At 34.7% G+C, this 23,190-nt stretch overlaps 1 protein-coding gene across 2 annotated transcripts in view; it reads right to left on the bottom strand.

The window, feature by feature from the left end:
* Window positions 1–1,293: 1,293 nt before the first annotated feature.
* LOC125679337 (sodium/myo-inositol cotransporter 2-like) overlaps window positions 1,294–23,190 on the bottom strand; it is a 55,384-nt gene continuing 33,487 nt past the window's right edge. For both annotated transcript variants that reach the window (XM_048918482.2, XM_048918483.2), the window contains 8 exons: window positions 18,591–18,698; window positions 14,966–15,116; window positions 13,297–13,465; window positions 11,345–11,566; window positions 9,512–9,686; window positions 7,845–7,967; window positions 5,553–5,753; window positions 1,294–4,593 (listed from right to left, as the gene is read on the bottom strand). In XM_048918482.2, the coding sequence (XP_048774439.2) occupies window positions 5,554–5,753; window positions 7,845–7,967; window positions 9,512–9,686; window positions 11,345–11,566; window positions 13,297–13,465; window positions 14,966–15,116; window positions 18,591–18,698 (1,148 nt within the window). In that variant the 3' untranslated portion in view covers window positions 1,294–4,593; window position 5,553. The remainder of the gene's footprint in view (window positions 4,594–5,552; window positions 5,754–7,844; window positions 7,968–9,511; window positions 9,687–11,344; window positions 11,567–13,296; window positions 13,466–14,965; window positions 15,117–18,590; window positions 18,699–23,190) is intronic.

The raw sequence follows: 23,190 nt of genomic DNA on the forward strand, positions 1-23,190 counted from the left end.
AAATATATTTCTCTGATATAGCTTTTTTGTAATTTGACATGCTTTTGAAGATTTTATCCAAAAATTAAAGAATATTAGCAAACAACATTTTCAACTTTAATAATTTTTTATTGAAAAAATTATCTGAGTCGTTCAAGTATGTTTTCTTAGATATTCATATTATATATCAAATCACAGCAAAATTTGGACTTTAGAGTATCTTATTGGCAAACAAAGGACCTTTATCATTTCAGGATAAATCACAAAAAATATTCCAGAGCTTGTATCACTCTTTCGATGGTGAAATCATACTTCATAAGAGGTGTTTTACAGAGCCATTACATAAAATTTTAGTGCAATGAGCTACCTTAATTTGATCCAAAATTACTTTGTGTTATACGACAGGAGCATAAAGTAGGCATAAAATTACATTATGCCAAAATCAATAAAAAAAAATTCTTAAATTCGTGGGGTTTTCCTTTCGGAAAACATACAGCCCATGCGTGGAGCAAATCCATATTCAAAACAAGAGCCCATGGGCCACATCGCTCACCCGAGTCACCTTGGCCCATATTTAATGATTTTCTCTATATATCTGCATGTAAAACTTTGATCCCCATTCTGGCCTCAATATACCCCGGAGGCTACAATTTTTACAAACTTAAATCTGCACTACGTCAGGAAGCTTTCAAGTAAATGTAAACTTCTCTGGCCCAATGGTTCCGATAAGATTTTTCCTATATATTAGCATGTAAAACTTTGATCCCCTATTGTGGCCCCAACCTACCCCTGGGGGTCATGGTTTTACCAAACTTTAATCTGCACTATGTCATGAAGCTTTCATGTAAATTTCAGCTCTTCTGGCCCAGTGTTTCTTAATAAAAAATTTAAATGACCCTACCCTTGTTTCGAGTGTGTGATTATCTCCCCTTTGAAGGGGCATGACCCTTCATTTGAAAAAAACTTGAAAGCCCTTCACCCAAGATGCTTTTCACCAAGTTTGGTTGAAATTCGCCTGGTGGTTCTGGAGGAGAAGTCAAAAATGTAAAGTTTCCAGACAGATGGATGGACAACAGGCGATCAGAAAAGCTCACTTGAGCTTTCAGCTCAGGTGAGCTAAAAAAAAATACATTTTTCATCTTCTATTAACACACAATATATATTAATTTTATTTTGCTCCACAGATGACCCAAGAAGAAAGGGGTCTTCCTCTACCTACCTTTTATTTTTTTTGACAAGTACGAAACCAATATTTGAAATCATATTCTCTTTAAAACATTTATCTAGAGGGAGGGGAGAAATGTAAACAACAAATGTACTTCGTGTGATTTTATTTCGCTGAATATAAAACAAGCAAAACCTTGTCATGTGTTCTGTATAGAATTCTAAATTCAATATCACTCGTGAACACATAAATATCTACAGGAAGTATTAAACAGATTTACAATCTGAAAAGTATTTTTAAAAAAGTATGATCTCTTGTTTGAGCAAAATTATTAAAGCAACTTTAAATCTGAACGGACATTAATGTGGAATGTAGGTCATGCATTAACTTTCTGATTTGTGTTGGTTGTACATGAAATAAACAGTACAGAAGACAAAAGAACCTTGCTAAAAGTGGAGGTCACTTTCATCTAGGTGTGCGATCATTTCACCTTTACTCTTCAAAATAAAAGAACTACTAGTATGTTATTATCTAAGTACATCCTACAGCTATTGAAAGAAACCATACACCACAGCAATAAATCTACACTCAAATTTCTTTTTTCTACAGAATACTCTTGTTTTCTGCAATCATTTTAAAATATAATTGATGTTTTTTCATCATTCAGTTGATTTGAACAAACTTTATATGAACATTTGGGATAAGGCACAAATCTATAAAGTATGCTTTCTCCCTACAAACACTTTACATATAGAAATATATTAAAGCTAACATAACAAGCTTTGTAACTGTGTTGGGATGCCAACACAAATGTCCCTGAACACGCTCCCCCATGTTGGAATTTTAATGTCAGAAATGAACTAGGTGTTCTCAATTCACCATGAAATCTGACAAACTTCATTTTTTTGGCAACAATTTTGAAAATTGAATGGAGATATTGATGCTAGAAATGAACTGTGGACCCTCAATTGACCCCTGAACCCAAATGTCATAGAGATTTCAACACTTTGAAATATATTTGTATTTGGTACAAAAAGAATTTGATGTTGGAAATGGACTAATCAAGAAATAACCCTAGAAGTAGAATTTGGTTTCAGTCCACCAACTTTGATTTTTTTGACGTTTTTTGGCAGCCATTATGAAAATTTGCAACATTGATTGCACCCCTCATCATGACCCCCTATCAGCCCACAAAGTTTGAATTGGATCTGTTTAATTAAGCTCTAGTACTTTCATAAAATCATGCAGACTAACTAAAGAAGAGGAAAAATATGAAATGGGAGTAAAAACAATGTCCCCGACACTGTGTTCAGTGACATAAGTTAACATAAATTCATAAGTAGACATCATTTCCAAGTTTCCTACATGAACTCTTGAAATACAGCACATATTGACTAAACACACAGACCCAAAAGTTGACCTTAGTAAACTGTGTATAATAAAATATAAACACTTTGATACATCACATTTCATAATAACTGAACCGGGTCATTATAGTTGGACCATTCAAGTCGAGAATGAATAAAAAATTTGTAACATATAAATATAAAATTATTCACAGTTCTAATCCAAGTACATATGTATCTACTTCTATGATATACATGATTGAACACTAAAAAGCCATTTTGGATGCAGATAAATATTATGTCATTTTCCTCTGTTCATAACTGCATATTTCTTTTTCATCAGGGTACAACAAATTCTTTACACTGCCCACCATAAATTAAGTATACACTCACCAAAATAAGTTATTTGCACATTTAAAAAAATGAGTTACATCATAGATACAGATCTTTTCATGCAAAATACAGAACACTTGCACTTAAAAAGAAGACATTAAGGCTTTTAACTTTTTACCCGTATATCATTGTCTTTTATTAAAATACTTGATTTTCTGAATTTTTTATTTCTCTAGGAAGAGATATGCAAACCTAACTTCAAAACCATTTCAAACTTATATATGTTATTATGTATTTGATATAAGACCCTTCGAGTTTTCACCTTAAATAAATCAATAGCACAATTTAACAGACTATGACAAAAATACTGAATGTCCATTATTATTGTTTCACATATAATAAAATTATCCTCTTAAATGATTATTTTGCTGAGATAAATTGAAAGTTATACACAGTGAATTAAGCTTCTTTTATTATATTGAATATATTTCATACCAAAATATGTAAAAAGCTTTAATATCATATTATATGTGTATACTTATTCATGGTGGGTAATGTATATACTATGAAATCATATGCAAGTACCATTCATAATGAATGTTTTTCTTTCAGCAATTACTTGCATATTTTACAAACATCAGCCACATACATTCATACATAAAAAACCAGATCAACAATTGATCATTTGCACATTTTATGACATACATGTACATGCACTGAATATAAACTGTATATAATATTAAACCAAAAAAAGGAGTGGCTCTGAAGAATCTACATCCCTACTTTCGACCAGCGGAACAATAGATGCATGCATGTATTCACAGGCTCCTGAATTTCTGTTAACAAGTCTCTCAATAAAGCCAAAGATTGAAAAATCCCACCCCCTCTATATATAAATACATACTTATACAGAGGGGATAGGATTTTTTTTACTTTACTGAGCGACTTATCGACAGAAATCCAGGTGCCTGTGATGTAGTGCGACTATCAGCCCCTAACAGGAGGAACCATTTCATTGGTTATGGATAACCAAATGTGTGGTATTGTTAAACCATTGGCCCTGCTTTATTCTGGTTGTCAACACATCTTAACCACACCATAGCAATTTTAAAATTCGGATCACTCCAAAAAGTAACAATTCAGAAACATTTATATAAGGGATTGTTTATCAGATGCGAATATAGGCAATATCTCAATGGACCAATGTACAGCTCCATTCTAATAGAATTTTTTTTTTAAAATAAACCCATGAATAAAAAGATTTGCAATTACCTGACAGGTCATGAAAAAATAACTGTACTGGCCAAGTACATATATATATAGGACAAAACCTGTACACTCCATGCTATAAAATATCTAATTATCAGTTATTTTATATGGTAAAAAAAGATAAATATAATTTGGAAAACTATATACTAGTTTCATTTTTTGGTGTGATAAAATTGTGTACAAATGTTTACTTTGGGCAATAACCACTTTGGCAACTCTTCAACACAAGAAACATTGAAACAGTATAGCCTCGGAAATAACAAAATGACCACACTGTCCTCATGCCCATTTGATTTCACCCTATATATGTACATGTAAATCAAAAATTTATCATTCAGACTGATAGTCATCATTCTAAGATTTTTGTTGTTGTTAAAATGACAAGACATGATCAATGGCTGTGAAAGTGGTCATTCTAAATCTGCGTGCACTCAAAGACTGGTTGATTATGGTTGCTTTCTCACATATGACACCTGGCAGAATTTCTAAACAAGAGCAAACCTAGAAAATTAAAAAATATCAATTACAGAACTTTCCTGCAGGTCTTCAAACAAAATAAATGTGCATACTTTTGTTAGTGTTCCAAGTAAACCAGGAAATAACAGATTTTAGAGCAATTTTCCTTGCTTGTATGTACGTCGAAAGCAAGGTAAGTTTCCAAGTTCTTGCACTTTATGTTACATGTACTTCACAATGATTAGATTAAAGCTGTTTTAGCCAAACTAATACAACCAGGTATCTCCATCCCAAAGTTAAAAATTATAATTTTTAGTGGCTTTGATCTTTTATAAAAATTACTTTCGTTGAAGGTCATTACACACTTCAAGGTCTAAACAACTTTTGAGTGAAGTATGAGCATACATGTTTCTATGCCACAGGGTTATGGCCTAGAGAAGAATTTCATGATTTTTTTCTCAGTGACCATGGCCTGGTGAAATGACCTAGTGGTAGGGTATCATGGCAAACACTGGTCACAAGTTTCCTCTCTGTCAAGTATAATTGCCAAGTAGCTTCTCTGTACAAAGATATTGTAACATTGAATATCTTAAACTTCATGAAGTGATTTTTGTCCACATCAACTTTGAACTAGGATACGAGGAGCGTTTTACAAAGTCATAATCTGGTAATGACTTATACAGGATAGAGAAGCATGGAAAGACTGACGCACAGGACGATAAATTATATTTTGTGTATGCAGTTTTGTTTCTGACGCGGTCAATATTTTCCACAAAAACGCTGCGTTGATGTGTTGTGACGTCATTGTGACATTATCAGTTTCAGGGGATACTGATATGGAATCAGAAAACCACAGTGTGGTGATCCGGAAAACCGGATCACACTGTGAAATCCACAGTATCAAAAAACGACTCATAGATAGGTATATAATAAAATTATATACTGTAAGTGTATGCTGGAAGTTTGATATGAATAACATTTGACACTTAATGCAAGAACATTACCTCAAGCAAAGAAAACAAAGAGAAAAACAGCTGCAACCATGGCAAAGATGGCAAAAGCGTTGGAGGCTTTAGACCAGACTGGGTGTTCCTCAATGGACAGCATTTGATTTCTTTGTACGGTGTGGCTAGACAGCTCCGTCTTATTACCCTCCTCTATTCCACAACACCAGTAAATCGCTCGCCGAGGCAAGGACACTCTCACTGCAAAACAAAACCAACTGTCTTATTTTGACACAGACCTAACGTTGACATCATGTCAGCTTTTGATAGGACAGTGCATCCAAGCCGGTATGATTGACAGACTGCTGTGTTGTGCCTTGCTAATGAAAAACACTACACAGTAACCTGAAATAGGATGTTAATTGTAAGAAACATTTCCTCAGTTTCATGGCAACTGATTTCATTAACAGGGAATGAAAATCACTTTGCCTAAGTGTGAATTCATTATAAGCGTGTTCACTGTAATGGTGTTTTACTGTAAGCTTGAATTCATTATAAGTGTGTTCACTGTAACTGTGTTTTACTGTAAGCGTGAATTCATTATAAGTGTGTTCACTGTAACAGTGTTTTACTGTAAGCATGAATTCATTAAAAGTGTGTTCACTGTAACTGTGTTTTACCGTCAAATTTAAGGAGAGCAATGCTTACACAGTAAAATACACTCAAATAAACCATGAAAGTTTGATGTTTCGAAATAACAGGCATCTTCTTCTCACCATGGGGAACATGTGTACCATGTTTGATTATCCTAGCCTTCCTAGTACTCTTCTTGACCTTGACCCACAATGTGCTGATGAATGAACAGACAGACACATAGAAATACTGCTCCATATATAATACAACCCATCTGTGATGGTTGAGTATGTGCATAAAGTTTAATTATCCTAGCTTTGATTTTATTTCGTATTATATCTACAACATTACCCCTGCAAGTCTGACCTATGACTTTGAAAAACATTAAGCTTCTTCCTCTAATCATTGGATTCTTGTGTACCAAAATTGAAGATCATCTAAACCTCATTAAAGTACAGTTTTGATCTGACCCACAAGACGCCGACAGATGCACAGACAGCAGGACATACTGCACCATACCAAAATATGACCCATTTATGACAAGCGTTTAAACAGGAAAGGTTAAACAGATCACCTAGCTAAACAAAAATTATCAAACCAAACTCATGTATAGCTGCATGTACAGACAGATCAACATGGGCAATTAACATGTAGATGAAAACTACCCTGTACTTATAGTACTACATTCAAAAACTTACATAGATGGGATGACTTATTTGATCTCTTACTAAGAGAGAAAGTATTGCCATATAGCGGGTTTTTTCCACTGGTCTAAAATTTGGCGATTTGCTGGCTCAAAGGTAAGCTAATAATTTTAGCGTAATAAATTTTAGCACACAAAGAATTACTACTATTGTCAGAAATACTCATACATACAGTTTGAATAGAAATTTCAACAGTGAATACTTATCAGTCAGTGAGTACTAATTCTCAAACGATCACAAGTAAAAACAAGAAAGACAATTCATGCTTATTACCCTGCGGAAAAAACCTATATACGGTATCTGGGCTACATCTCTGAGATCATGTACCCCTGTGATTGCATAATCTAAAGATAAAAACATGGATGCATATACATATATATTTTTCTCTAAATTTCCTTGGTTAATTGGGCCAATTCATTGTCAAACAAAACATGAAGCACTTGTCTTTATTTAGAGGACTGCAACCTTTAAATTCTGAAAGATTTCCTCAGAGCAGCATTACGATTTTAATTAAAATAGACCTGTCGTAACAAGACTACTCCCAAGTATAAGACTTTAAAGATTTTTTCCAACATATTCCTATGTAAAACTTTGCATCACATTGTGATCCTAATAAAATGGTTGGAACAAACATGGCTGTACACAGAATAACTATCTTACATTGCACCCCTATTGTGGCCCTGGGGACCATAATTTAAACAAACTTGAATCTACACTACATGAGGATGATTTCATACACTTCTTGTATGAATGTGAATTCCCTTTACCCAGGGAAAAAAATCTTAGTGGAAAGTTTGGTTGAAACTGAACAAATGGTTTTGAGGAAGCAGTCAATCGTGAAAAGTTTCAAGGCAAACGTTAGACAACAGATGGAGAGACATCAAAACACACAACTGAACAAACAGATTAACAGATAAACAACAAAACAAACAACTGAACAAACAGAGGAACAGACAACAAAACAAACAAGCCTTTATTGAGCTTTCTGCTCAGGTGAGCAACAAATCATTAGTACCTGCATCTTCCTCTATCTGAACCTCCGGATCTGTATCCAGATGAGCAGGTTTCATTAGGCTGTCTCTTTGGTTACTGTCAGCTTCCTTGTTGGCAGTTTTCTCTGATAATCTTGCCTCTGTGGCTACAAAGTAAAACAAGATGTGTTCGTGAAACACTGTACGCCCAGATGTGGCAAACACCACTCTTCTCCCCTTGGATCCACTGTTCAAATTAAGATTCCCTGTAATTTACACACTGTAAATTTGAAATTTCAAATCTTTACATTTTTTAATGAATACATTAAAGTATGGTTGACTTTACTTCCCCTAAATCCACCACCTTACCTTAATCATTCAATTTCCATCGATTTGATGCTTTCATCCGATAAACAGATGTACATGATACAGCCTAAGTTTTTTGGGTTTTTTTTCAGTTAAGTTTATGTTACCAATAGATCCATCACTGCTGAATTTGGTCATTATAGAATTATTCATGATACTTGTCAATTGCTTATGATCTGAGGGTGTTATAACCCTGACCAAAGGTCATTTGGATAAGGTCAAGGTAACTGGGAGAAAAATATAAGTTTAAAATCAAGTCTACACCACAACTTTGAAACAGAGCAGTACTAAATACAGGTATTTGACCCATGAATTTCTTTAAGACATGCAGTCTGTTATAGCCTGACCCAGTCCTAGGGTCGTTTGAGGTCAATATCACTCGCACAAAAAATCATATTGAACCACAGCTTTCTAACAAAGCAATACTTGATACCCGTATTCAACACATGGTTTATTATGACAAGAGTGTGTGTCATGGCCTGGGTCTATAGTAATTTGCATAATGTTAAGGTAACTGGGAGTTTCAAATATTTCACCTGCACCTTCCTCTATTCACCATGCCCTAGTAACAAAGACCCATACTTTTATGCTATAAATGAAACATGTTTATCACAATTGTATTTTCAGAAAAGATACGCTTCGACATACACACATTACACGAAAGGTACTTTAGGCCAATGTAGGTATCGGAATCTTAGATCAAGGCCATTTGCACTATGTCAAGGCCATAAATGCAAAATACTGAATTTGTCACACAAAATTTTACATTTATATGTGACCTAATGGTTGCTTTTGACTTCTAGTTTCTTAATCTCCCATCTAGGTTATTTATAAAGCTCAAGGCCAAAGTAGAAGTAATGTAGGAATAATATACTGTAGACATATTTAATTCTACGTATTGTCGTAGTCATAATTTTGTGGACTTTTATTTTTGGTTTGGTCCACTGGTATAAAATTTCATTGAGTTGCATGCGGCTTACACACAATTAGCTTACATACGGCAAGTCTGCTGGTATGACATAACACAAATTTTATGTGACCATGGACTTAGCAGAAATAAATACCACACGTAAATATGTACATTTACACTATACTTATTATTGTGACATTCAAATCTGTAATATTTGGAATATGACTGTTTGGATGAGCACCTGAAGTTGTATTAGTCCTAGTATCACAACAGGTCTAGTTACTGCTTCATGACCCTATAATCACACTTCAATCAAAATGAAGACTATGAACTGCAATCTCACCAGCAGTTCACAAAGCTAATCATGTCAATAAAGCACGACATAAAGCAACCTGATGAAATTCCACAAAATAAGTAACAGTGATTAGCACTAACCATTTCCATTTCTTTGAGCCAGGTTCTCCATTTCCATGCCTTTCTCTTTTTCCGTACTGGCTGCTTCAGACGAGCTCTCCTCATCATCCCCATTTTTGGACTGTCCAGCAATCCATTCATCAATGTCCAGTCGAGGCTCCTCGCTGTTTCGAGTCCACCAGGTCAACCTCTGCAGCTGTCAGAAGTGAAGATGAATTGAAAATCACATGTCCCAGTTCACATTTTCATAAAAACTTTCACCATCTTATTCTTTCTCTAACAAGAGGCCCACGGGCCTTAATGGTCACCTGCGTATTAGTTAAAGTATCATTATAGTCCCAAGGGCTGTATAAAACAAGATGTGTTCTTAAAATCTAAATGCCCTCGAAAGAGCCTATACTGATGAAAAAGGCTGTACCATTGGCAGATCTAGACTTCACTGTGGTGTTGTTGTTTTTTTTAGGTCTGAAGGGGGAGGGGGTTAATTTTAAAAAGATTGATTTAAAATAGTGTATTTTATTGCCTTTTAGACTTAAATTCTTGTTCCTTCTTCCTTATATTAATAGTCACTACATTTTTAATAGAATTTCAACAAAAACTTGACTTGTTGATTCAAAAAAGAAAGAAAGAAGAAGAGCGGGGTGGGTAGAGTTCCGAACCCCTCCAAACACCTTTAAATCTGCCACTGTTTACATAATATAACATTAACACAATATGACTAATTTAGACCCATCCTAGAGGCAAACCCTGAGGATGCAAAATTCACAATTTTGGTACACCCTTTTCTGCTTTTCCTAAATGTATCAGCAAACTTAAAAAGTTTTTCAAATGATAAAGACAATAATCACTGTAATAATTTTGGCTCCACCCTGGAACCAAAACCCTTGCCTCCTAAGATCATGAAATTTTCAATTTTGATAAAGGACTACCTACTTCTTCTATATATCTATTGAGTTTCAAGTTGGTATCAATAGCATTAAAGATGCCATTTAAATGTTTTACACATAAATACTATATACCAAGTTTGGCTCCACCCTGGGGATCATGAAATTTACAATTTTCGTAGAAGCCTTCCTACTCTACATCACTATGCATTTAGATTTTCTTATACATGTGCAGTTGTAGAGAAGATTTTTGAATATTGGTCAACATTTGGGAGTTTTTGCCCCACCCCTAAGGCCCCAGGGGTGCACGAATTCTGAAATTTACAATTTATGCCCCCTTTGTCTCAAAGATGCTTCATACCTACTTTGAAAGGCATTGGAAAGGTAGTTATCAAGAAGAAGTTAAAAAGGTTCAATTGTTAATGCACAACGATGGCACAAACAAATTTGCATAGGTGACCCCTGAGTTTACTCAGGTGACCTAATAAAACCATACAGAGATGATCTTTCAATATACAAGTTGCTAATTCTAACTAATACCAGTATAAGTCAATCAGCTTAGACCAAAAAGAAACCAAAGTCAAACTTAGGTGCGGGTCTGTGTCACCACTCCACATTTCCTCAAAAATATCTCATTATGCTTTGTTGCTATGTTTTACAGAGTTAACATTAAATATTGAAGTTAAATTTCCCGCAGTGTCATTACTGAGTGATTTAATCCTTCACTTAACCTTTACAGATAATGGACACATGAACAGTCTCAGTAAAACCGTTCACAGCTTAAATGATAACATAGGTAAGAACACTGAAAAGCTGAAGCATCATACAAGTATCATGAGTACAATGTACATGTCTATGATTAATCCAAACACCGTTCTGACTAGTACCTCCATGCAAAGTTTGGACATATTGCATAACTTTATACAGTTTCATAAAAAAAAAGTCTGAGCACTGATCTAATGATTCTTACACATCTTTTGTCGATGGGTTTGGTCAGAAGGCTGATTCCAATGGCCACCATCCCTGTGACTACAAACAGGAAGGAGGAGAAGTAGAGATAGTGGAAGTCCTTGACGATGGATGGCCGGGGATCTGGCAGGTTCTCCACACAGTTAGGCACATTGTATGAATACTCCACAATGAACCGGATAATTCCGATCACCATCCCAATCACCAGTCCAAAGAAAGCACCCTTAAATCACAAAATACCTTCTACTTTAGCATCAATCAGAAAATTGTAGTGAACATTTAGAAATTTGGCAAGGAAATATTCTCACAACTTCCCACTTTTTTCATTTTATATGCAATAAATCCGAATGTACCATGGCTACATGGTTACACCTTTGAAAGTTTGAGAGAAAATAATCAGCTTGTATAAAGAAGTAAATCTCCTCAGCTTATAAAGATACAATGAATGCCACTAAGATTTTGTGACGATTCAGCTACAGATCTGTAGCTCTCTGGGAAAATATTGATCTCTACCAATTATTTTCTCAGTGAGCTACAGATCTGCAGCTAGTGATGATCTAAATATCCGACATTATGTGAATGTCATTGCACAACTGCAAGATCATTGAACTGTGAACTGCCAATGTTACAAAATGTGGTCTTGTTTTACATACATTGTGAAAGAATTGATCTCAAGTTGATTGTGTAGTACGTGTTCGAGACTAACAAAATGACAGGCACTAATTTTGTAGTCCTTTTGGAGAATTTGGACTCATCTAAGAACTTTTGAAGCCCTCAGACTTTTAAAGGAAAAGGAAAGCCCCAGTGAAAAACGTGTCCAAACAAGATTTGTTTGTGAAACACAAATGCCTCCAATAATGGCCAAATCTTTTGGTACCAGTAGAAAGATCTTGTCACAAGAAATGCTTATGTACAATATGAAAGCTCAAATATTTACCATTTAGAAGTTATGACCAATGTCATATAATCTAAAAGTAGGTCAAACACCAGTCAAGGTCACAGGGTAAAAAAAAAATTAGTATCCACGGACAGATCTTGTCACAAGGAATACTCATGTGAAATATCAAAGCTTTAGCACTTACTGTTCAAAAGTTATTAGCAAGGTTAAAGTTTTCAAAAAAGTAGGTCAAACTCCCAAGGTCAAGGTCACAGGGTCAAAAATGTTTGTACCCATGGAAGGGTCTTGTCAAAAGGAATACTCATGTGAAATATCAAAGCTCTAGCTATTCAAAAGTTATTAGCAAGGTTAAAGTTTTCAAAAAGTAGGTCATACTCCAAGGTCAAGGTCATAGGACCAAAAGTTTGGTACCCATGGAAAGGTCTTGTCACAAGAAATACTCATGTACAATATCAAAGCTCTAGCACTTACTGTTAAAAAGTTATTAGCAAGGTTAAAGTTTGACAGAATGAAAGACAGGACAAAAACAATATGCCCCCCGATCTTCGATCTCCAGTGCATATAAAATCAGGCAAGTCACAGACTACTACACTTTCAGTTTACAGTGCCACCATGCATGATACAGTTTTAAAGAGTTCTAGTAATGGCACACAATATAATTGACACAAGGTGTCACAAAATTGTGAAATACTGAGCCTTTTACAGGTGATTCAAGACAACAGTCTAAACAAAATGAACACATGGAAGAGTTCAAAATTGTTTGTTTTTATCGTTACGATGACAAGGATTATCAGGCTATTCCCGACAAACCATGCTCTTCAGACGATGATCTTAATTTATACACAAACACCGAAAAGATTGAGTTACAAGTGAAAAGAAACTTGTGACATGGCATTTGATGAGAAGTTGGCAGGATTACACATCAAACAAAGAAGTCATTTAAAACATACCAAAGAGATTTTGATAACTATTGCTGGCTAAAATCAATACCTCATTCATCATTGGTACATATAGTTTAACTAACGGTCTGACTACTGATGACAAAGGTGACTCACTGCTTCGTTTAATCTTTCCCAGAACAAGCCTAACAAGAAAATGCAGCAGATGGGAGGCTGCATGAAGCTGGATACTTCCTGGATGTAGACAAAGAGTTCACTCCCTTGAGAGGCCTGGATTACAGGAATCCAGACAATACTGACTACCACCAAAACCAAGACAAACAGTCTGAAACAAATTTACAAAATAAAAAAACATCACAGGAGATAAATCTACTCTTATCATTTAAACACATTAAATGAAACAAAAATGACAAATTAAATCTTGCATCATAACAATGAAATAATTTGTTATACATATGACTTATGGCAGTTAAAACTATTGACATTTTTAACCCAGTTTGTCTTCCAAAGGTTCAGGAGTACAGATATTTTAAGGAATTGAATTTCATTTATACAAAACTTACCCTGAAGCCTTATAATGAACTCATGACCAAGGAGTCACGAATTTCAAAATTTTGATACGAGTCCTCCATGTTCAGTAATGTTATGCCTCAAATTTGACTGTTAAATGTTTAAGAAAGAAGATATGTAAAGATTTAATGCATTTTCTCTACATGATTAAGAAAGCCCACCCTCGGGTTTCAAATATTACAAACTCAGTTTGTCTGTAAGAGGCAATACAGAAACAAGATCCTTACAGAGAATACTATTTTCAGATGTTCTGGTCCCACCAAAGGCCCCAAGGAGGCAAGGACACAATTTTTGTTCCCTTTACCCTTAAAGTTGCTGCACAAACCAATTCGGGTTAATCATAATTTTTGTAGTCTCTGAGAAGCTGAAAATGTCAAATGTCAAAATAATAAATGAGAAATGTGCAATATATGTGGACATTTTCACATGACTTAAAGTGTTCAATTTATACCAATTATCATATCTAATAAACAGATGGTGTTATTTTTGATATCATGGAATCAGTTTGAAGAGTTTATCAAATAAAAATAATACAGCACAGGCATTCACAAATTTTGATTACAGCTCGATTTATTTCACCATGAATTTTAAATTGAAGTACCGGTAGATCTTCTATAAATCTCTTGGTAAAACGTTATACACCTGTATACTTTCTCTTCATAAAAATATGAAATAAAATTAATTATTTACAGTAGAAGTTTTTAGAAATATAAATTTTTCTCATTTCATCAAGGGCGAATTACTCCCCCCCCCCCCCCAAATAAAAAAGAGTGAAAAAAGATCGGCTTCTAAAATAAATTTACTAGCCATGTGAATTTAATCTATTTCACTTTCATCACCATAAACATTTATCTTGATTTAAATAATTCAAAATTGTTCATCTTTCATTATCCACTGAATACCTTAATTACCACAAGGTCAGCATGGTCAATTCATACTTGTTGCGAAAGCTTTTGCGAGTGATTGATATCCCAATAAAAATGAGCAACAAAATATATCACAATAAAAAACAATTTTTTTTTTTTTATTTTTTTTTTTACAAGTTTGTGCTCTTGTGAAAGTAAGAAACAAAACCCTTGTGAAATGAGACCTGATTTAAGGGAACACATCAATTCTCTGAAAGTGTTGCTACTCTAACCAAGTCTCTCCTGTAAATGTATGTAACTGATTTACTGTCATCAATGCAAGTGCTTTGATTTGTATGTTTCAATCTATAGAAATGCAACACAGAAGCAGAATTCACAGGTGTAATAACCTTCCCACAATCATGATCTCCAACTCTGAGGCCTGCTTCCTGATCCTGGTCCAGATGTCCATAGCAAAGATTGTACTGCTACTGTTAAAGATGGAGGTGAGAGATGACATCAGGGCTGCCATCATCACGGCCAGCATCATTCCTCGGGCACCTGTGAGACAACACAGTTTGTAATTCGTGTTTGAAGACTAATGGTATTTAAGAGTATCTGATTTTTGGAACACTAAACAACCCACTGTTTTATGGTATAACAAGAGTACCGCAAACGGTACATAATACGCATGTGAAATGCTTACATAGGGTGTTTTTCTTGTGCTATAATTTGTATTACTTTGCTTCAGGTATTATCAGCCATCTTGAGGCTGTGACAAACTTTCATATGAACAAAGGGTCTAACTTAAAAATCTAGATTTCCTCCAAATGGACCAAGTTCAACAACTTGTAATTTTTTCAACAAGAGCAACACCAACGTGGCATAATACGCCCGTAGATTTTGCTCAAGGAAAACATATTTTAGTGGGATTCATATTTTAGTGAAGTTAGCACTGTCCTCTGTGAGCTAATTCATTATTATGCTTGTAGAAATGGATATCAAGATATAAAGAGGGACAGCCTTAGAATGCGCTACTTCATAAATATGCTAACGGTTCGGTTTGTATCCTGCCCACAAGGTTTTCCTAATAAGTGATACTACAACCTTGACCTTTGACCTTGAAAAACAATAGGCACCTTCCTCTCATCATGATGATCAAATATACCAAGTTATAATATCCTGGAGCATACGGTTCAGTTTGTATCCTGCCCACAAGGTTTTCCTAAAAAGTGATACTACGACCTTGACCTTTGACCTTGAAAAACAATAGGCATCTTCTTCTCATCATGGTGATCAAATATACCAAGTTATAATATCCTGGAGCTTACGGTTCGGTTTGTATCCTGCCCACAAGGTTTTCCTAATAAGTGATACTACGACCTTGACCTTTGACCTTGAAAAACAATAGGCATCTTCTTCTCATCATGGTGATCAAATGTACCAAGTTGTAAAGTCCTAGGGCTTATGGTTCAGTCTGTATCCTGCCCACAAGGTCCGGACAGACAGACGGACGACGCCATACCATAATACGTCCCGTCTTCGACGGGCGTAAAAAAAAATGGAAGGAAATCAAAATCCTTCCCCAGATGCACATTTTCAATACCATGCATACAAACACTCCACAAAATAAGATGGTCCTCACTTGAAAACTGTGGGAGGAAATTATGTATCCTCCATAGAATATTAATTTCCAAATAGACCAAGTTCAACAACCTGTAATTTTCTCAAAAATTGTAGAAAATCAAAATCCATCCCACATGCACATCTTCAATACCCATACAAACACTCCGCAAAATAAGAAGGCTCTCACTTGAAAACTGTGGGAGGAGTAGGGTGGACAAATTATGTACCCTCCATATAATAATTATTTCCAAATAAAGGGGCAAAACTCCTGGAAAAAAGGTCGAAATGGATCAAAATTGCAGTATGATCTAGAGTGACCCACAAAGAAGCTACACAGCAAGTTTCAGCATGATATGTGAAAGGGAAATGAAATTACAAAGAGAAAACCTCGAACGGACGGACGGACAGAAAGACGTACAGACATCGCTGTACCATAATACGTCCTGTCTAAAGACAGGCGCATAAAAAAGGAGATGACTTAATACAAAAAAACACATCTCCTTTGCGCTTTAAACTACCTGCAGATTCCTTTATCTTACTCAAGTTCTCAACACGGTGAAATCACCATCCATTGCAAGAATGTAAAATAGCAAGTGCTATATTCTGAAGGACTTAGTTCTATAGAAATCATATCAAGAAAGGTTAGACTCCTGATTTCAAGACAAAGCCTTCTCATGAATAAACAAGAATATAAATTTTTCATGTATGTAGAAAATCTCTAGTATATAAAGAGTAGAACAAGGGTTTGTTATTATTATTTAAAGTATTTATATAGCGCATTATATAATAAAAAAAAATTACTCTAAGTGCTTTACATTAAAACAACAATAAACTACAATTAAAAATTGAACATATCTAAAACAGTGTAAAAAAAAACAAAAAACCAGTAATTATAATATTCGTTTAATTAAAAGAATATGAATTCTAGCACTGGCTTACACAAAATTGTGATTAAACTACAGAAAATACATACAAAAAGATTTCATAAAAAAGAATATTAATACTGTCACTGTTATACACAACTCTCCTCACTAATGATTGGCTAACAAATAAATCTCACTAATGATTGGCTATCAAGCTATCTATAGTTGTGGTACATAAATCTCACTAATGATTGGCTATCAAGTTATATATAGTTGTGATACACACATCTCCTCACTAATGATTGGCTATCAAGCTATCTATAGTTGTGGTACATAAATCTCACTAATGATTGGCTTACAAATAAATCTCACTAATGAAAGGCTATCAAGCTTTCTATAATTGTGATACACACATCTCCTCACTAATGATTGGCTATCAAGCTATCTATAGTTGTGATACACACATCTCCTCACTAATGATTGGCTAACAAGCTATCTATAGTTGTGATACACACATCTCCTCACTAATGATTGGCTAACAAGCTATCTATAGTTGTGATACACACATCTCCTCATTAATGATTGGCTAACATCTATCTATATAGTTGTGATACACAATTTTCCTCACTAATGATTGGCATCTTGAATTTTTCTTATCTTGCAATTTTACTATCTTGCATTTTTATTATCTTGCATTTTTATACTATCTTGCATTTTTACTATTTTTCATTTTTATATTATCTTGCAATTTTATTATCTTGCATTTAAAGTGAATTTTTAAAGTTGAGATTCCATTCACAATTGCCTCTATTTCTTTGCAATGAATGTTCTTCAAATCATCAACTTTAAACCTGTGTTTAAATTTGACAAACTCTCATATGAATTAAGAGCTTTTTCATTGGGCAAATCCAAGTATCCAGAAATATCATGCAACATAGACAATCCCAATTTTCGTATATAATGAAAGGCAAAGGGTTTGTGGGGAGGGAGGCATCTCAGAAACGATGATTAGTACCTTGTCTTACAGTCAGTTGTATTTAACCAAATGTACATTTTCAAGTCAGTTAGGTCATGTTTACAAGTCAGCGCTACTCCTCAAATCTGCGGAACTTTTCTGCACTTGTTGACTAGGTTACAGGCAAATTTGTTTTGTTCTGAATAAAGAACTTGTATGTTGCCTCTCATGTTTTAAAGGCTCAAGATGCCCAAGAACTCAGCCAAAACCTTTACTGTTTTACCTTTTACTAGATATAATAATATAAATCTTTCATCAGTAGTAGTACAAATGCAATATCAGATGTGTTGCTGTAATACAGAACTTGAGAGTTAATAATCATTTACTAAATCTACTAGGCGAGATTTACAAAACATTCACATGTTAACTAACCACTACTTCACATATTATACATCACATAATTATTATAAATGACCAGTTAGCATTCTATATATATATACTTTTTTCATAAAGTAGTATATATATAGGTAATAAAGAGAGTATATGAAATCCTATTACATATAAAGAACAAACCTATGTTCCTTCACTAACCTGTTGGCATAAGATTTATGACCAGAGTGGGATAAGCAATGTTACTACAGCCGGTCTCACTTCCACAGACAGACATACAGACTTCTGGATCAGCACAGCCAACAGTGTCTGTAGAACAAAGGAAAGGTGACTTTAGATTTATATCAAACACAGATGTTGGCAAATACATAAAAGTTTTCCATAGACTCTCCGTGCAACTTCCTACCAGCTTGTTTATTTGCATAGTACAGATGTCGTAATCTCCAGAAAACTGTGCACATATTTTAGCACCAAAGTTTGAATTATATCATAAAAAATACTCGCTCATCTAAAAAAATTCTGGTCCCTGACACCTACATCAATTGTTTTGCATATCATCCTGGCAAAAAAGATTGATACATATATTAGCCAGTCATTAATTATGCAAGGCATGTTCAGAGAATCCATGACAAAACACAATTACATATTTTCCAACATCCATGCAATTTTCAACTATTAATTCATTTTCTCTATCAAATCATTTCATTTCTCACTCATTACAATTTAATAGGTCAGAACACAAAACACAAATTTGTTCAGCTAGATCCTACAAATGCTAAAGACAAATCACAAAAACAATTCAGTAAGAAAATTAACTTCGTTGAAGCATCCTTAAAAGGGAATATAGTCTTTATAAAGTGCATTATTTAAAAACTAAATTTCTTATGATTTATGCCATTACATGTACCACTGTAATTCACAATACCTCTGACCCACAAGCCTTCCGAAACCCTCGACACATAGAGCTGGGAATGAGTAAGGATCACGAAATGGACCCCAACCCTGGCGGTTTCAAGTATATAAAAATAGGTCAAATTATTTAACTGATTCTCTACTATCTAAGAAGTACACATAATTTTGCAACAAAAAATGGTGATGTAGATCAATTATCCGGTATTCATTGATTTGAATAGAATAGAAAATTACTAATATTTCACATCATCAAAATAGCCCGGCAACCGCTGAAAGACGCAATAAGCCTTTCCTTATCATAAATACCAAAAGTCTCCAGGTGATAGAAAGCCTGTGTTCTGACCCCAGTAATAATAATTTAGTTGCATAAGAAGAAAAAAATGATCATTTTAACAGATATGCAGTTGGATTAATTGAATATCATACACCTATATACTGCCTAATGATTGTTAAATGTACATATACATGTATAAGCATTATTATCTGGTCCCTCAATCAGACACTCAAATTTGCATATTTTTCTCATTCTGACCAGAACATACTGTCATTATTTAAGAGTACCACCAAATACAAAAAGTCACTGCGATATATGAAGGTGTTAGGCAAAGTTTGCCTTCAAAATGAATATTTTAAAAAATCTTTCTCCGGAATCTGTGTAATGTTTATTGTCTTCAAATACGAATTAGAAAATATGGCTAACATTTTTTATGAAAATGCATTAAAACAATACATCTATATATGTAACTCCGACATTCAAAAATAAATCCCTTGGTGTTGGCAGTGTACTACGCTTGCGTACAGCACATAACCCCAGTATTCTAAATTTGTGCAGGAGAGTTAAGACAACGTTAACTTCTTCTAGATTTGTCATTGCCCTAAAAAGGTCAGGTATAACAATCAGTATAAATAACTGGAGTGTAAATGCCACACGCCTGAATGAAAAAGGATATTGAATTATGTACATTCCGAGAAAGTTCAACTTCTTTGTGTAAATATTTTTACATAATACAAAATTTACAAAAGTGCAGCACTTAATTAGTATCCATCGAATTATCAGACAAACCAAATGGCAAAGAATATGGCACTATTCAATCAATATCAATTCTTACATGATCAAGTGACGAAATGGTTAGTATACGATACCCATAGTAGATTTATACGATACCCATAGTAGATTCACAACTAGAAAATTGTACTTTAATTTTTTAATCTAGAGTGTTCAAAAGAACATGTGTCATTTGTAATGACATCATCATTAATCATGCAATATTTACATTTCAAGTGCTTTTGCCGTTGACATCGTTACCAATTGTAATAATAGCAATTTCCTCATGTGATGCAGTCAGATGTAAACATTGTGCATATGAATCTTGATGAACTGGGAATTCCGATAGAAATGAACATAAAATGTAAATATAAAAAATAAAAATCGCTAAAACGCATCAAAGATGCGTATGGCCAAGTTGCAGTTTGGAAAATTATGCACGCTTGCATTCATGAAGTAAAAACATGCACGTATTTAATATAGTTTATAAGTATGAAGCTTTGAATGGCCGCAATAGGTATTAAGTGTGATAATGACCTTCATCTTTGACCTTTGGATTTCAAAAGCAACATGAATCTTGAATGTCATCAGGATTTGAAGTCTGATAAACATGCACCAGCAAGTACATGTATAAAAGTTAGAGGTAAGTTCAAATCTACAGTACATAGTGAAAAAGAGACCTTGACCTTTCGCCTCAAAATAAATAGGAACCTTCCTCTTTTGGATGTGATCAAAATAAGTAAGTCTGACAAAGACGCACCAAGTAGTATGAAAGTTAGAGACTGGACAAGCTCAAATCTATGGCATTTAGTGACAAAGTGACCTTGACCTTTGGACCTCAAAATAAATAGGAACTTTCCTCTTTTGGATGTGATCACGTTATGCAAGTCTCACAAAGATGCACCAAAAAGTATGAAAGTTAGAGACCAGACAAGTTAATTGTGGACGCTGTCCGCCCGCCTACCCATCCTTCGCCAATTTAAAAGCCGAGATTTGCTATGCAACTCAGCTAAAAATAAAAATTTATTTTTGAAAATACATAAGGGTATGAACTGCGATGCTTCACTTTGGCATACTTATCATGAGCCACTAACACACTTCACAAAGTATGTTGGCTTGAAGTGTCAGTTTTATTTTTGGCACATTATACACTCTGAGCAATTCATGCCTATTGAAGACAATTTAAGACTTTTTCAAAGTCTACTTCCTCTGAATAATACTAGACAGTTTGAATATGGTTTTTTTTTCCTCGCTGCCTCAACTCTCCTGCTAGCTGCAATATAGCCCTCTACAACTTCTTTTTTTGGAGAACGTCAGATTAAAAAACAAAATTCTAAGTCTACACCATTGCAGCTACTCTCCTGCATGCACTGAGCACTGAAATTACAGCCAAAGCAAATCTATTGTGCTATAATTCCAAGTGCATTCCTTATTGTCTTATCTCATTAGTTGTAATTTAATCTAAGGTGATAAAATGACATGTTTCATGGTTGGAGAATGTCACATTAATGACATACTGATCCTATTAATATAGCCCAGAGATTATCCCAAATCTGTTTCATGCAGACATGATTCCTCTTCATTTTAAACTGAAAGATTAAAGATACAATGTATAATCATGTAAAAAGATTCCCTGAAACAAAATCCATTTTATTAGATATGTTAAAGATAATAATTAAGAATTTGTTTTTACAATTTGATATATTGGATTGAAATATAACTTATTGCAATAAATACATGTAAAATGAAATTGAACATACATCATTATTTTTTAAAAAAAAAACAAAAAAAAAATCAAGAAACATTTTAAACAAGAGGTACTGTGAGCAATGCTCACTAAAAATACCCCCCGCTTACCCCAATCTCCCAAAGGGTGTTGGTAATAGGTATAAACTACCTCTTTTCTGAGTGTAAAAAACAAATGGCATGAAAAACCGAACCATATTGCTACTTCGATGTCCAGTGCGCTTGACCTTTGACCCCAAAATCAATAGGGAACATCTTCATCCCATGGGTAGTCCATATGTATGATATGGTGACTGTAGGTGGAAAGGATAACGCTTTAGAGCCCGGAAACCATATTGCTACTTCGATGTCCAGTGCGCTTGACCTTTGACCTTTTGACCCCAAAATCGATAGGGAACATCTTCATCCCATGGGTAGTCCATATGTATGATATGGTGACTGTAGGTGGAAAGGATAACGCTTTAGAGCCCGGAAACCATATTGCTACTTCGATGTCCAGTGCGCTTGACCTTTGACCTTTTGACCCCAAAATCGATAGGGAACATCTTCATCCCATGGGTAGTCCATATGTATGATATGGTGACTGTAGGTGGAAAGGATAACACTTTAGAGCCCGGAAACCATATTGCTACTTCGATGTCCAGTGCGCTTGACCTTTGACCCCAAAATCGATAGGGAACATCTTCATCCCATGGGTAGTCCATATATATGATATGGTGACGGTAGGTGGAAAGGATAATGCTTTAGAGCCCGGAAACCATTGCGTCTACAGACGGACGGACAGACGGACAACCCGATTCCAGTATACCCCCCCCCCCCCCCCCCCCCAACTTGTTGCGGGTGTGTGTGTGTGTATAATTTGACCGTCATCTTATTCATCAAGGGTAAAAGGTCAAGGGGCGGTCGTCATGCATGTACAGTCTCTTTGAGTTAAAACCCCCACACAATACTATGCTAGAGCACATCTATTTTCCATAGCTCCATATTAAGGAAATCATATTAAGTCATCAAGTTAATGTTTTGAAAGATTCCTTTAAAACTGACAGGAACCATTAAGGGAATCTAATAATCATGCTAATTATAAGAGGGGAGGAAAAT

The sequence above is a fragment of the Ostrea edulis genome, chromosome 2 (genome assembly GCF_947568905.1).
Source record: "Ostrea edulis chromosome 2, xbOstEdul1.1, whole genome shotgun sequence".
Classification (NCBI taxonomy): Eukaryota; Metazoa; Mollusca; class Bivalvia; order Ostreida; family Ostreidae; genus Ostrea; species Ostrea edulis.